The sequence below is a fragment of the Microcebus murinus genome, chromosome 2 (assembly GCF_040939455.1).
Source record: "Microcebus murinus isolate Inina chromosome 2, M.murinus_Inina_mat1.0, whole genome shotgun sequence".
Classification (NCBI taxonomy): domain Eukaryota; kingdom Metazoa; phylum Chordata; class Mammalia; order Primates; family Cheirogaleidae; genus Microcebus; species Microcebus murinus.
In genome coordinates, this window is record NC_134105.1 from 12,256,336 (window position 1) to 12,271,738 (window position 15,403).

Consider the following 15,403-nt stretch of genomic DNA (forward strand, 5'->3'; position numbering starts at 1 on the left):
CACGCCGCGGGAGGGGCACCGAGGAGGGGCGCGGGGACGCCTCCGGGGCGGGGCGGCGGCGCGCGGCGTGGGGGGCGGAGCCCGCGGCTCCGGGGCGGGGCGGCGGCGCGCGGTCAGCTGACCAGGCTGGGACTGAGCCCAGAAGCCCGGCCCTGGCGGCGGACCTGGACGCGGTGAGCCGGCTCGGGGGCTGGTGGCAAACCCCAGGGCTGGGGTCGGGACTCCGGGGCGTCCCTGGCTCGGCTTTCCAGCACCCTTCTCCAGCCCCTGGGCCGCCCGGGCTCCCGCGCCCTCCTTTGGGCGCGAGGTCCTGGGGCGAGCCTCCCGGCCGGGCATGATGGCCCTTGGGGGCCCATGTCCTCGTCGCCCCCACCTCGAGCGCGACCCGTCCAGGGCTTGGGGCCTGGGTCTCCTTTCCCCTTCTGGTCCTGCCGACTGGTTTCCGACGGCTTTGTCTTCCCGGGGCGGGCCGGGCAAGGGGGCCCCGCGGCGCTGGCCCCAGCGGCTGCCCTGTCATTATCGTCTAAACAGGCGGCCCGCGCTGGGCTGACGCACCTGGAGGGAGTCGTGGACGAGGACCTGGAGGCCTGGCGTGGATGGTGTCCCCTGGCTAGGACCCTCCTTCCTCCACGTTCTCCCCAGGTCTGCGGGGAAGGGAAGCCAGATCGCCCCCTCCCACGCTGTGCTTATGGCAGGTGTCTGGATGTGCGAGTGGGAGTCTGGATTTGGAAGTGGGGTGGCAGGTCGTGTCCATTCAACACTTCCTGAAGTCTCCTGTGTGCCTAGAGCCAGCGGGGGCTACAGCGAGAACAGAATAATAGCCATCGTTGCCCAGCGTGGTGGCCCACACCTGTAATCCTAGCACTTTGGGAGGCCCACGTGGGAGGTTCTCTGGAGGCCAGGAGTTCGAGACCAGCCTGGGTGACATAGCAAGACCCTGTCTCTACAAAAAAACTAAATCAGCCGGACTTGGCAACATGTGCTCTAGTCCCAGCTACCCTGGAGCTGATGAAGGAGGATCACTGGAGCCCAAGAATTTGAGGTTGCAGTGAGCTATGACGATGCCACTGCACTCCAGCCTGGGCAACAGAGTGAGATCCTGTCCAAAAAAAAAAAAAAAAAAAAAAAGGCCATCCTTGGCCATTGCTGTGGAATGTTTATGCTATGCCAGCCAGGCACCATTCTAGTCCAGGTTGGCCTGGACTGTCTCATTTTATTCTGCAGTCGGCCGAGGAGGTGGGTACGTGTGTTATTCCCTCACTTTACAGATTAGAACTTTGAGGCTCGGTCCCCTGCCCAGAAGTTCCAGATTAGTAGACGTCAGGCAGGTCAGTTCCAGAGTGCTTTTCTCCTCAGCTCTTGGCTATTTGAGCTCACAGCTTTTCTCTCCTTCCCTTCTTCCTCTCTTCCTCTTTCCCCCATCTCTTTCTCTCTTCCTCCCTCCTATTTCCTCTTTCTCCCTCACTCTCTCCTTCTCCCTACATGCCACCCAACTTTATATGAATCTTCGTGTGCGGCTGGTGTGTGTAGACCCCTAGAATAAGAAGTGCATGACTCAGGTAAGGGAGGGGAGTGTGTTACAGGGCACTGGTTGTTGAGGACTTTGGTGGCGTTTTTTAGGTGTGTGGACAGGGGAAGGGGGAGGTGGCAGGTCTTGTCCAGCTGGCTCTTGTAAGGCCACTTTGAGAGGGCCCTTTAGAAGTGAGTCTTCCTATCTCCCTACCAGGCCCCGGAGGGGGAGGACACTCCTAGAGGAAGCATGTGCAGAAGCCTGGGGGCCTGAAATTCCTATCTGAGGGGTCAGGAGGCAGAAGGAGGCATTGAGAAGTAGTTCCTGGAGTAACCTGAGGCCTTGCGTTGGGGAATTTGGATTTGATCCTGTAGCGGACACATGTTCTGCTTTGGGGGAAGCACCTTCGTGGCTCAGTGTGGGATGGGGAGAGGAAGCTGGGTGTGGCAGGAGATGCTGTCTTCAGCACAGTCTGTCTCAAAGTGCTTGAAAAGGAGAGCTTCTTAAACCCAGGATCTCTGAGCCCCAGCCCAGATGCACTGACCCCAAAATTTGAATGTGTGCCCTCCAAGGGTGACTCCAGGGGCACCCCTGCTGGGTCCTTGCCATTCATACCAATGAGGTCAAGTTTTATTTCAGCCCTGGACACCCCTTCCCTTAGTGCTGTTCCAACAGGAGGTGGGCCCATGCTTGGATTCTAGGTGACAGGCCCTATGCGTGGTGGCCCTCAGAGCAAGGCCCTTCTGTTCAGGGTTCAGGTGTGTCTCAGAGTGTCCCAAGCTCCAAGCTGCACGTGGTCCCTGTGCAAGGTCAGGGGCCACCCACCCAGTGCCCTGGACCCACAAACCAAGGTACCTTCCTCAAGACACCCCCACTCCACCCTCACACACACACTGGGATTTGCCCACCTCATTTCCTCCCTAACCCAGGGAAAAGGGAGTGAGAGCAAGGCTTTGGGGTGGCTGAGATGCTAGACTCTCAGCCTCAGAACAGTCACTGTCATATATTACGTCAGGCCCTGGGCTGGGAGGTTTATGGGCATTTAGTCAGGACAGCTGCCCATGGAGTGAGTGTCATTAGCCCCATTTTATAGGCAAGCAGAGACAGGTTAACTCACTTGCCCAGCGTCACTCAGCCTCATCTGTAAAATAGGGACAATATGCCCTACCTTGCCAGGGAGTTATGAGGATGACAGGTACGAATGTGTGATAAACCGCAGTGGCGTGTTGAGGATCTGTAAGAGGAGGTTGGGGGTACAGTCCAATTGAGGGGTGGCTGGGAGCATAAAGACTTTATCTGAAATGTCTCTAGCATCGCAGAGGTACAGTTACCAGGATTGTATGTTAATTTGGGGTGGGGCCTTCCCGGTGAGGTGACAGGGCATCAGGTGAATACTTCCAACATCAGTTGTGCTCATGGTCATCAAGGTGGGTCACCAAGACATGGGAAGAGGTTTTCAGCCACTGTGTGCCAGGCCTTGGAGATAGTGCAGTGAGCTGGATAGACAGTGATCTGCGGCGCCCTTGTCCCCAGCTCCAGGGCCTCTGCCCATGGCTGGTGACATTAGGACCAAGAGGCTGTAGCTTCCTGAGAAAAGGCGCTGACTCGCTTCCTTTCCATCCCCACGCTCCCTGCCACTGCGACCTCAGCAGTTCCTTGGGTCTAGCCAGGGAATTGCTATATGAGGGGCCCAGGCCTCCTGACCCAAGTGGGAACTAAGGTGGCTGGAGGGAGCCCCCACCCAGTGAGGAGACCCCTTCTGAGCACAGTGAGAAAAGGGGAAGCCCACTGTCTGGCTCCAGGAGATGCAGGGTGCCACGCCAGGCTACGGGAGCTTTCTGCAGCACCCAGGGACAGCAGCAGGTGCAGCGTGATGGCCAGCAGCAGAGGTCAGGTCTTGGGTCTCCGTCCTGGTTCTGACTCCTACGCTCCCTGGCTGGGGGCCCTGGCAAATCGCCTCCTCTCTCTGGTTGAGGTTCCTCATGGAGATATCAGCAGTCCCCACTCACAAGTTGATGTGAAGATAAAATGCATTAGTGCATGCAAGGTGTGTGGCATGGAGCTGGCAGACAGCTCGGTAGTCGGGGCTGTGGTGACTCTCAGTGACAGAGATGGCTCTAGCCAGGCCCCACTCCCTCCCTGCTCTAGTGTTGTCACACAGGCAGGGTACGCGGGCACCGGGAGGGGCCTTCCCTGCCTGCCCTTGCAGTCAGCCATATTCTGGCTTTCTGGGTGGTCACAGTGGGGAGGTGGCCGTGGACTCCTTGCCAGTAGGCGTCCCCCACACTCTGAGCTCCTGGAAGAAGACGAGCTTGAGCACCCCAGGCTTCAGTCGCAGGTGCCTGTGCACCCTGGGGTCCCCTCCCCGCCTCCCCACTTGCCTCATCTGACCGGTGTTTAGGGTGGCCCTACTTTAAATGAGGTAATAGGGCCGAGTGCGGTGGCTCACACCTGTAATCCTAGCACTCTGGGAGGCGGAGGCTGGTGGATCGCTCAATGTCAGGAGTTCAAAACCAGCCTGAGCAAGAGTGAGACCCCGTCTCTACTAAAAATAGAAAGAAACTAATTGGCCAACTAAAAGTACATAGAAAAAATTAGCCAGGCATGGTGGCACATGCCTGTAGTCCCAGCTACTCGGGAGGCTGAGGCAGGAGGATTGCTTGAGCCCAGGAGTTTGAGGCTGCTGTGAGCTAGGCTGACGCCACAGCACTCACTCTAGCCCAGGCAACAGAGTGACCCTCAAAAAATAAATATATAAATAAATAAAATAAATGAGGTAATAATGTCCTGAATGCGTCTGGCCTCAGTGGACCCCCCAGAGTAATTTATAGTTGTAACAGATAAATTGGAAACAACCTAAATGTCCAAGAATCATAGCAAAAGATGACATCGAGGGTTCAGTTTTATGTGCTATATGAACTCTGAACCCACAGGACAACTGTGTGGGGGAGGTGGCACTGTAATTACCCCCATTTTACAGATCCGAGGGCTGAGGTACAGGGAGGCTGAGTCACGTGCCCAAAGTCAGCATTGGCGAGTTGGGATTTGAACGCACCTGTCTCTGGCCACAGATCCAGCGCTCTGCCCGCACGTGTGTGTTTGGATCTGTGGACTTGGAGGCGTCATGTGTCCTGGTGGGCGAGGACTATATCTCTGCCCTTCTCTGGTTCAGGGGCTCGTCAGTGCCGGGTGGTAAAGCGAGGGTGGCTTAGGTCAAGGTGACCTGGACCTCCCAGGCTGAAGGCCTCCTCTCTTTCTCCCTGTAGGACCCCTGCCTGCCTCAGTGCACCAGCACCCTCCCTGTGGGGCTGGGGGCCTTCCTTCCACAGCCATGGTCTGGAAGAAACTGAGCTCTGGCAACTTCTCCAGCTGCCCCAATGGCTCCCGAGAGTGGATATGGGACGTGTTTGGTGAATGTGCCCAGGACGGCTGGGATGAGGCCAGTGTGGGCCTGGGCTTGGTCTCCATTGTCTGCTTCGCTGCGTCTACCTTCCCGTGAGTAGGGTCTGGGTGGCAGGGTCAGGGCGGGGCTGTGCGGTGGGGCCGTGGCTCTGGGTACTGCATGGAGGAGGGGGCTGCCTGCTGGCCAGGGGCCTCTGCAGACTCAAGGCCAGGCATGCCCTGTCCCCTGTCATACTCGCTGACTTCCAGCCTGGTGGAAGGGACCTGCTCTGAGGTCCCCATAGGCCAGACCTTGGGCTGGGCAATACTGATACAGAGATAATGACATTTGCTACAGTTCATTGAGTGCCTCCTATGTACCTGGCTCAGTTCTGATTGCTTGCCATATTTTTACCTCATGTAATCCTTAATAACAATCCTATGAAATAGGGCCAGTTACTGAAACCCAGAGAGGTTAAGCAATTTGCTCTAGGTTGCACAGCAGGTAAGAGATGGGGCAAGAGAGTGGACGGGCTGGGATGCATCAAAAGTAGCTTCAAGGCTTTGACGTTCCAGGGGTGGAGACCACAGCAGTGAGCGCCGCTGTGTTGGGGAAGGAGGATGCACTGCGCAGGCGCCGGCAGCACCCACACTCAGCGGTGCCGCCTGCTGCTCTGTGCCTCGGCTTCCTCATTTGTAAAATGGGAGTGTTGTTCTCTAGCTCAGAGGGTTGCTGCAAGAACAACATGCGGGAGAGTATGGAAAGCCCCTGGCTCGGGGCCTTTACCGTGTGCAAACCCAAAAGCTGTGACATTGCTGCTGTTCCATTACTTGACACACGCAAGAGGGACACCCGCCCCCCCTGCAGTGGCAGGAGGGGGTTGCAGTTGGAAACAGCCTCTAAGCCAGGAGCTCAGGAGAGGTCAGAATCGGAGAGGTGCAAGCTGTGTGGAAGAGAACGAGCCAGGCAGAGGCAACAGCAGGTGTACGGGGACGGCGGCGGCTGTGTTGGGACGGCTGGACCGAGCGTGCGGGGTCAGGGCAGGGGCAGGGGAGGTCAGAGGGATCCTCCAGGGCCCTATAGCCCAAGGGCTGTTCTCCACTCTTAAGGAATTTGCTCTTTATCCTGAGGTTGATAAAGATAAGCATTTTTTGTTGTTTTTCTTTTAAGACGAGGTCTCGCTCTGTCGCCCAGGCTGGAGTGCAGTGGTGTCATCATAGCTCACTGCAGCCTCAAACTCCTAGGCCCAAGCAGTCCTCCAAGCTCAGCCTCCTGAGTAGCTATAGGCTCGTTCCACCATACCCAGTTAACTTTTAAACATTTTTTTTAGAGGCAGGGTCTTGCTGCATTGCCCAGGTTGGTCTCAAACTCCTAGCCTCAAGCAATCTTCCTCCCCCCTTGGCCTCCCACTGCGTCCAAAATAGGGTTTAATCAGGAATTGACATTGTTTTAACAGCCCCTGATTAAGGGAAAGAATTCATAAACTATACAATAAACACATTTCAATGGACCAGCCATTGGTTTTAGTATATCCACAGAGTTGCGTAACTATCACCACAATTAATTTTAGAGCGTTTTCATCACCCCAGAAGGAAGCCTGCACCCATTCGCTGTCAGTCCTCGTTTTCCCCTGAGCCTCTCTGTCTTGGCAGCTTCCAATCTGCTTTCTGTCTCTGTAGATTTGCCTGCTGTAGACACTTCAGGATTCATAATATGTGGCCTTTTGTGACTGGCTTCTTTTACTTAACATAATGTCTTTAAGATTCTTTCATGATGTAGCATGTGCCAGTACCTCAGTCCTTTTTGTGGCTGAATAATATTCCATGCTGGGTATTAACCATGTTTTCTTTATCCATTCGTCCCTCAGTGGACATTAGGGTTGTTTCTTGTTTATAGCTATTAGGATTAACGTTGTTGTGTACATTTCTGTGCAAGTTTTTATGGGGAGATATGTTTTTACTTCTCTTGAGTATATGCCTAAGGAGTAGACTTGCTGGGTCATATGGTTTAACGTTTTTTTTTTTTTTTTTTTTTTTTTTGAGACAGAGTCTCGCTTGTTGACCAGGCTAGAGTGAGTGCCGTGGCGTCAGCGTAGCTCACAGCAACCTCAAACTCCTGGGCTCAAGCAATCCTTCTGCCTCAGCCTCCCGAGTAGCTGGGACTACAGGCATGCGCCACTATGCCCGGCTAATTTTCTATATATATTAGTTGGCCAATTAATTTCTTTCTATTTATAGTAGAGACGGGGTCTTGCTCTTGCTCAGGCTGGTTTCGAACTCCTGACCTCGAACAATCCGCCCGCCTCAGCCTCCCAGAGAGCTAGGATTACAGGCGTGAGCCACCGCGCCCGGCTTGGTTTAACGTTTTGAGGAACTGACTGTTTCTCCAGGTGACTATGCCATTTTATGACCCATCAGAAGCATATGAAGCTTTCAGTTTCTCCAAATCTTCCTTAACGCATGTCGTTTTCTCTTTTTTTCCTGTGGCCGTCCTTGTGGGTGTGAATGGTATCTCCTTGTGGTTTTGATTTGTGCTTCCCTGATGAGCAGCGAAGTTGGACAGCTTTGCACACGCTCCTCATCTGTGTGTCTTCCTTGGAGAAAGGTCTGTCCTTTGGCAGATCTGTCCTCCAGATCCTTTGTCCACGCTCAGTTGGATCATTTGTCTTCTTTATACATTCTAGATACAACATCCTCATCTGATGTATGATTTACAGATATTTTCTCTGACGCCGTGGGTTGTTTCTTCACTTTCTCGATGGTGTTCTTTGAAGCACAAAAGCTTTTAATTTCAATAATGTCCAATTTATCTATCTTTTTCTTTTGTTGCTTGTGCTTTTGGTGTTATATCTAAGAAACTGTAGCCAAATTCAAGAAACAAAGATTGACTCTCTGTCTTATTAGTGTAAGAGTTTTATAGATGTGACTGTACCATTAAGGTGTGTGGTCCATTTTGCATTGTATTTTGTGTGTGGTGTGAGGTAGGGGCCCATCCTCATTCTTTTTTTTTTTTTTTTTTTGGAGACAGAGTCTCACTTTGTTGTCCAGGCTAGAGTGAGTGCCATGGCATCAGCCCAGCTCACAGCAACCTCCAACTCCTGGGCCCGAGCAATCCTTCTGCCTCAGCCTCCTGAGTAGCTGGGACTACAGGCATTCGCCACCATGCCTGGCTAATTTTTTCCATATATTTTTAGTTGGCTAATTAATTTCTTTCTACTTTTAGTAGAGATGGGGTCTCGCTCTTGCTCAGGCTGATTTCAAACTCCTGACCTTGAGCAATCCGCTCACCTGGGCCTCCCAGAGTGCTAGGATTACAGGCGTGAGCCACCGCACCCTGCCCTCATTCTTTTGCATGTAGATATCCATTTGTCCCAGCACCTCATGTTCACAAGACTCCCCATGTCCTGTCGAACTGTCCAGGCACCCTGTTAGTGGCTTGGCATTTTTACTGAATTACCTTGTTCCACATTGGGTGCCACATTGGGGGTGGCGTGAATGAGCCCAACAGATGGCGTCCTTGCCTTTGCAGAGCTTCCTTGCTGGCACCCTTGAAAAGACAGTCTGGGAGTGGGGGGGAAGAAGGACCCGGGGACAGAGAGAGACTGGAGGCAGGGAGGCCGCCTTGGGGGTGTGGAAGCCATCTAGCAAGCAGTGACGGAGGTGGGGCTGGAGGGGCCCCCTGGGTGACCGATGGCAGCCGTGGGCGAGACCCCCTGTCCGGAGTGAGAGCCTCCCCAGACCTCTCTGAGGAGCTGGCGGGGCTTCTCCTTCCTGCCTGGGCCTGGCGGGTTGGCAGGGAGGGGTTGGAGGCCGGCGTGACGGTGGGAAGGGTGGCCGCCTTCCTGCCTCCGCCTCTCCCGGGTGGGATAGTCACCTTCCTACAGCTTCCAGAGCCCAGTCGGGTGTCAGCCTCAGAGGAGCTTCCCTGAAGGCTGTGGGCCCACCTGACTTAGGCCTTCCTGGTGCCTCCCGTGCTGGTCGCCCCCCGCCCTCGAGTGCTGGGGTCCAGGCGGGACGGGGGTGTTGCATGTCACCGAGGAGGAAGCAGAAGGTGCCAGCCGAGCCCGTGTCAAGGAAGGCCGCAAGGAGGAACTGGTGTTTTCATGTCCTGAGTCGAGACAGGATGAAGAGGCGTCGTCTGGGCGCGAGGAGGGGCGGTGGCCGTATGCAGGGGGAGAGCTGGGGGGGAGAGTGACCCTGGGGGCAGTGGCCCGCACTGCGTGCCTTGCCGGGGCGCGCTCTGGAGAATGCACGTCCTTATTGCGGAGAGTTTTTGGCAAGATTGGGGTTTTAGAAAGATCCCTGAAGGGGGGGTGGACTTGAGAGGAACAAGGCTTGGTTAGGAGACCGAGACAGGTGGGGGCCTGCGGGGAGGTGGAGGCAGCGGAACCAGCCGGCGCCCACGCTGCGTTTCTGGCTGGACTGATGGGTGGGGTGAGAGACGTTTAGTTTTTTCTATCTGTCTACCTCCCTCCCTACCTGCTCATTTTCATTTGTAGTTGCCGATGGTTAAAGAGGAATTTGAGCCATAAATGGCAGTGTGTGTGTGTGTGTGTGTGTGTGTGTGTGTGTGAGCAAAAGCAAGACTGGAGGGTGGGCCAGGGTGTGAATCTGAGCCTCACGACACAACTTCCTCAGTCCCCAAGGAGGACAGTCGTCAGAACAGACCCGACCTCACCGGGGCCTGTGAGGATGGAGCAAGTGAACACAGGCAGGGCCCAGAACTGTGCCCAGGTCTCCTCGGCCACCGCCAGCATGTGGAAGAGGGCCACAGGTGGAAAGAGAGGGCCACAGGTGGAAAGAGAGGGCCACAGGTGGAAAGAGAGGGCCACAGGTGGAAAGAGAGGGCCACAGGTGGAAAGAGAGGGCCACAGGTGGAAAGAGAGGGTCTCAGCACCAAGGATCTTTCGGGGAGTAGCCAAGAGACCTAAGGCCCTCGACTCGTGCAGTGGAGAGTTACGGGCGCCTCGGCCCTGCCTGTCCCCGCTGCCCTCTGAACAGAGCTGGTCTGCGGTTCTGCCCGTCACTGTCACCAGCTGTTCCTGCGGAGCGGGCTCCCCCAGCCCCATCCATAGAAGAAAGGATCCAGAGTCATATGAAGTGGTTCTCAGGGCCTGACACACAACTTCAGGGCCCTTTATAAACCCCAAGTCCCCGCTAGAGACCCCAGGGTGCGGGAAAATCCTCCAACGGGCAGGGAACGGCTGCGGGAAGGATGGGCTACCAGGCCACCTCCTGTCCAGCCACTGCCCCTGCCTCACTCTTCCGTGGTCATCTCATCCGGGGGTGCTCCCTTGGTGGCTTTCTAAGGTGGCCTTCTCCGCCCCCGGCCCCTGAGCCTGCGTCCCACTCCTCTTCCACAGGCAGTTCATCAAGGCCTGCAAGACGGGCAACATGGACCAGGCCCTGTCCCTGTGGTTCCTCCTGGGCTGGATCGGCGGGGACTCCTGCAACCTCATCGGCTCCTTCCTTGCTAACCAGCTGCCCCTGCAGGTGGGTCGGTGCCCTGGCAGGGTGGGGCGGTCAGGGACAGCCATGGCAGAGGCTTTGGGAGCAGCCGGCTGAGGGAGAGGCCCAGGGTCTTTGGCCAGCCCGGTCTGCAGAGTCCTGACTGCTGCATCCTGTGAGGGCCCTACGCTATAGAGAGAGCCTTCTGCATGCCATGCTGTGTGACCACGGGCAAGTCTCTGCCCTTCTCTGGGCCTCCCTTTCCCCATCTGCAGTATGAGCTATATGGTCACTGTATGACTATAAGGTCACTGGGACCTGTTGCCTTTGAGGTGCTGGGATGCCGACTAAACTTGCAGGGCATTGGGCCCTCAAAGAGTCGAGTTTTTCCCTGAAAAGTCCCATTGTCGTCGTTCTGTGGCCAGGCAGAGCTGGGAACCACAGTCAGGAAGGCGTTGTCTTTCTAAGTGGGACCAGAAAGTCAGCTGCTCCTGTGTCAGGCCCAACCAGGGCCATCACTTGACTGCGGAGCGCCATCCTAACCAGTAGTGCTGGCCCCCCATTCCTCGGCACCTGCCACGCTGGACACTTGGCCAGGCCCTTTGCCCACCTGCTCTGTAACTCTGCCAGGCAGGAGCTGGGATCCCACCTTTCCAGATGAGGGCAAGAGGCTCAGAGAGGTGATGTGACTTGGCCAGGGGTCACCAGCTGGGATGTCGCAGAGGGCTGCCGGGCTGTGGTCCCGGGCCCTGGGGCAGCAGCCAATGCCGGGCCCCACATCTCTTGCAGACCTACACAGCTGTGTACTACGTCTTGGCGGACCTGCTCATGCTGACGCTGTACTTTCACTACAAGTTCAAGAAGCGCCCATCTCTGTGTGAGTGCAGTGACTGCTCCGAGTCGGACACTCTACCAGCAGCCGGGAGGGCCTGGAGCTCGGGAGGAAGCAGGCTGCCCACTGCTGGGTGATAAACCAAACCTCGGAAGGCATCCTGGCCCTATCTAAAAGCCCCAGAGTTAATCAGCCAAGATAGAGCGGCCCGAGGGCAGCGAGTACTTCCTGGGCCGGACCAGGGAGGTCACTCAAGTTCGTACTCTGCAAGCAAGGCTTTGGCTCCTCCTCTGTGTCCAGCCCCGGGCTTGGAGCTGGGGGAACAAGGACAAGTCACACAGGTCGTGTCTGCCCTCCAGGATTCAGAAGGGGCGATAGGCAAGGTCAGGTCCAGGGCTGTGCTAGACACGATAGAGGCTCTTGGAAGGGATTTGGGTGGCACTGGCATCTCTGCTGTGGCTAACCCCTGCTCGCCCCACTGCCCTCATTCTTTCTCCTTTACAACCCTGGGAGAAGGGAACCGTTGTTGTACCTGTTCTACAGATGAGGAATGAAAGCTCAGAGAGGTTAGGTCACTTGTCCAAGGTCACACAGCCACTGAGGGGCAAGGCCCAGACGCAGGTCCAGGCCTTCTGCCATCAGATACCTCACGCCGGCTTCCTTCCTGCCTTGTGTCCAGTGTCTGCCCCCATCAACTGTGCGCTCCTGTTCTTCGTGGGGACGGTGTGTGCCATGCCTCTGCTGCGCGGCACGGGCCCTGTGGCTGCCCCGAGGGAGGTCTTCCGGGGGCGGGCGCTCCTGTCTGTGGAGCCAGGCAACAAGGTGAGGTTGGGTACTGGTGGCGGGGCGGGAGTGGGGGGCTGGCTCGGCCCCTGCCTGGCCACGTGGGTGTTAAGTGGGGTCGGGGACCACCCCCCAGGGGGATCTCTGCATCGCCCCCCACCAGGCCCTGAGCGCCCCCTTCGGCCCCAGCCCTTTACTCAGCAGGAGATCGTGGGCTTCGTCATCGGCTCCGTCTCCAGCGTGCTGTACCTGCTGTCCCGGCTGCCCCAGATCCGCACCAACGTGAGCCCCGCGTCGGCAGGGGTGGGGTGGGGGGCTGGGTTGAGGAGTAGTGAGGTACCGGAGAGGAGTCTCGGCTCAGAAAGCCCGGGCCCCCTCCCTGCTGGCTTGGGCAAGTTCACCCGAGTCTCAGTTTCTGACTCTGGAAAATGGGCGTGGTGCTGCCTGCCAGCCAGGGGCACGTGAGACCCTGTGTGACCCAGGGACTCGGGAGGGAGGTCTGGGGGGAGCTGAGGCCGAGAGAGGGGAGGGCGGGGTGGGGTGGAAGGGATGGGGGAGGCTGGCTGGGTGGGCGCAGGGCACGGGAGAGCAGGGCATGGCGCAGCCACCATCTCCCGCTTCTCTGCCAGCGGGGAGGACGAGGGGTCCTGGGAGGGGCTGGCCTGTGTGCCAGGCCCTGCGGGACGCTCAGGTATGTGCACCGCGCGGTGCATGCGGACACTGGACAGCTCAGTCCAGAGCCGAGAGCCCTGCTGGGGCTGCTGACCCTGCCCTCCCCGCAGTTCCTGCGGAAGTCCACGCAGGGCGTCTCCTACTCGCTGTTCGCGCTGGTCATGCTGGGGAACACGCTGTACGGGCTGAGCGTGCTGCTCAAAAACCCCGAGGTGGGCCAGAGCGAGGGCAGCTACCTGCTGCACCACCTGCCTTGGCTCGTGGGCAGCCTGGGCGTGCTGCTGCTCGACACCGTCGTATCCTTCCAGGTGTGCGGCCGGGTGGGGAGGCCTCTGCCTGCACGTGGCTCCAGCAACCCCCCTCCATCCCTCCCTCCCTCTGACCCTCCCTCCCCAGCCATCCCTCCATCTGTCCATCCTCCTTTCATCTCTCCCTCCCTCCCTCCTACCCTCTGTCCATCCCTCCCTCCCTGTAACCCTCCCTCCCCATCCCTTCCTCCTTCCCCCATCCATCCCTCCCTCCCTGTAACCCTCCCTCCCTCCCCCATCCATCCCTCCATCCTCCTTTCATCCCTCCCTCCCTCCCTGTGACCCTCCCTCCTTATCCATCCCTTCCTCCCTCCCCCATCCATCCCTCCATCCCTCCATCCTCCTTTCATCCCTACCTCCCTCCCACCCTCTGTCTATCCCTCCCTCCCTGTGACCCTCCCTCCTCATCCATCCCTTCCTCCCTCCCCCATCCATCCCTCCATCCTCCTTTCATCCCTCCCTCCGACCCTCACTCCCCTATCCATCCCTCCCCTCCCTCTCCCACCCATCCCTCCACCTGTCCACCCTTTCATCCCTCCCTCCGTCTGTCTATCACTCCCTCCCTCTGATCGTCCCTCCCCTATCCATCCCTCCCTCCCTCCGTCTGTGCATCCTTTTATATCCTTTTATCCCTTCTTCCCTCCCTCCTACCCTCTGTCCGTACCTCCCTCCCTCCCTCCATCTGTGCATCCTTTTATCCCTTCCTGCCTCCCTCCCATCCTCCATCCCTCCCTCCGTCTGTCCATCCTTCTTTCATCCCTCCCTCCCTCCGTCCCTCCCTCCGTCCGCCCCAGCGTGCACACCTCCTGTGTGCTGGGCCCCGCCAGGCCCTAGGTCTGCTTGGGAGCAGGAACAGAATGGCCGTTGCCTCAGAAGCTTGCGGCCCAGCGGGGGCAGGCAGGGCGCACGTAATCACCAAGTAATCGCGTCACCGTCACCGCAGCAGTGCCGGGCGAGTGCGGCGAGGGCGTGTAACCAGGGCCTTCCTGGTTGAGAGGGTTAGCCAAGGCTTCACGGCGTCATTTAAGCTGTGGCCCGAAGGAGAAGTTAGTCAGGCAAAGGCAAGGGAGGCGTGTTCCAGGCACAGCTTGTGCAAAGGCCCCAGGAATAGAGACACGTCAGGCCATCGAGGCCGTGGGAAGGAAAGCTGGAATGTGGAGACGCAGGAGTTGGAATCAGAAAAATCCGGTGCAAATCCTGGCTCCTCTGCCGCTTCCTAGCTGTGTGACACAGGGCAAACCGTCACCCTCTCTGTGCTTCCGTACCTCCTTTATTCGACAGTCATCTGCCTCATCAGGAGGATGGGCGATGGTGTGAGATAAGGGGAAACACTCCGGCATGACCTGGCGCGGCGCTCGGTGAGGGCTCCATGTTTGCCGAGTAGCTGAACAGGACGTCACCTGGGTCTCATTTGGGAGAAAGTGTATGTGGCCTTTGTCTCAACACTCGCTGCGTCCCTGCTGGGCGTGATGAGAGAGAAGAGTTCCAGCTCTGGTCCCCCACATGGCCCGGCCACCGGTGAAGGAAGGCAAGGCCCTGGGCTGGGGTCCAGGGAGGCCGCCTGAGGCAGGAGGCCCCCGCGCTGGACTTGGAAGGTGAAGGGGGTCCGGCTGGGGCTTGAGGAGCAGGGAGGGCGTCCAGAGCGGAGGGGACGGGACAGGCAAAGGCTGGGAGGCAAGAGGGCGGCAGCTGCAGATGGAGCCACAGGGCCCCCGGGGACAGGGCCAGTCTCTGCTCAGCTTGGCCTTAACGCCACCCTTCCAGATCTCCATCCAGTTCCTGCTGTACAGGAACCGCACAGCCTCCTCGGAGCTCGAGCCCCTCCTCCCCAGCTGACCAGGGCCAGCCTCAGCCCAGGATGACGGGGACCTCCAAGGGACAGGTGTGGGTGGTGACAGTGCTGCTCCTGCTGGGTTAGCCTGGGGAGGCCCAGAACTCCCAGCCCTGCTGCCTCCCCATCCCCAGAGCCTTCTGGGCTGGCCTGCCCTGCTTGGGACACACCCAGGGGCTAGGGCAGCTGTCACAGGAGCCTCAGGAGGGGCTGCGCCGAGGCTTCGAGGGGCCTCTCGGAAGACAGCGTGGCCGCCCCTGCGCCCACCTACCTCACTCTGCCTGCTCAGCCCCTGGGGGGCCACAGCTGCAGCTGGAGGACCCAGGACTGTCCTGTTGACTCCAGACAACCTAGTAAACGGCACCTCCCACCTGTTTCCGCTGCTCCTTCCCAGGGCGCCGGGGGTGGGGTGGCTCTGGGGACAGTGGTGCCTGGGGGCCCAGGGGAGCTGGGGGGGGGGGCGCGTCTGCCTGCAGCCCAGGCCCAGCCCCATGCCGGGCCTTCTGGTTTTAAAGCCTGCTTCTCCGTGACAGGCCCCACCCCTGGTGGTGGGGACACGGCAGCAAGAGTGACACAGATCTGGGGTCCTCGTCCCTGGGTGCTCTCAGGAAGAAGCAGAATGGTTAGGTCAGATCTGG

At 58.1% G+C, this 15,403-nt stretch overlaps 1 protein-coding gene across 2 annotated transcripts; it reads left to right on the forward strand.

The window, feature by feature from the left end:
- The first annotated feature begins 105 nt into the window (after positions 1-105).
- On the forward strand, positions 106-15,139 carry SLC66A1 (solute carrier family 66 member 1). 2 transcript variants are annotated; one of them, XM_012787691.2, is made up of 8 exons: positions 106-173; positions 4,777-5,005; positions 10,255-10,384; positions 11,129-11,216; positions 11,851-11,993; positions 12,144-12,236; positions 12,737-12,922; positions 14,699-15,139. In XM_012787691.2, exons 2-8 carry the CDS (start codon positions 4,842-4,844, stop codon positions 14,768-14,770), a joined length of 876 nt encoding a protein of 291 aa, XP_012643145.2. In that variant the 5' UTR covers positions 106-173; positions 4,777-4,841; the 3' UTR covers positions 14,771-15,139. The 2 variants fall into 2 exon arrangements, with proteins under 2 accessions (XP_012643145.2, XP_075850690.1); XM_075994575.1 differs by lacking the exon at positions 106-173 and adding an exon at positions 197-642.
- The last annotated feature ends 264 nt before the right edge of the window (positions 15,140-15,403 follow it).

What these genes read in the sequence shown, in the direction of transcription:
- SLC66A1 (XM_012787691.2), top strand. Translation starts at nt 4,842, where the DNA reads ATGGTCTGGAAGAAACTGAGCTCTGGCAACTTCTCCAGCTGCCCCAAT. An exon ending in CTAACCAGCTGCCCCTGCAG is followed by an intron (nt 10,385 to 11,128) that starts GTGGGTCGGTGC and finishes CATCTCTTGCAG; the next exon opens with ACCTACACAGCTGTGTACTA. An exon ending in CAAGAAGCGCCCATCTCTGT is followed by an intron (nt 11,217 to 11,850) that starts GTGAGTGCAGTG and finishes CCTTGTGTCCAG; the next exon opens with TGTCTGCCCCCATCAACTGT.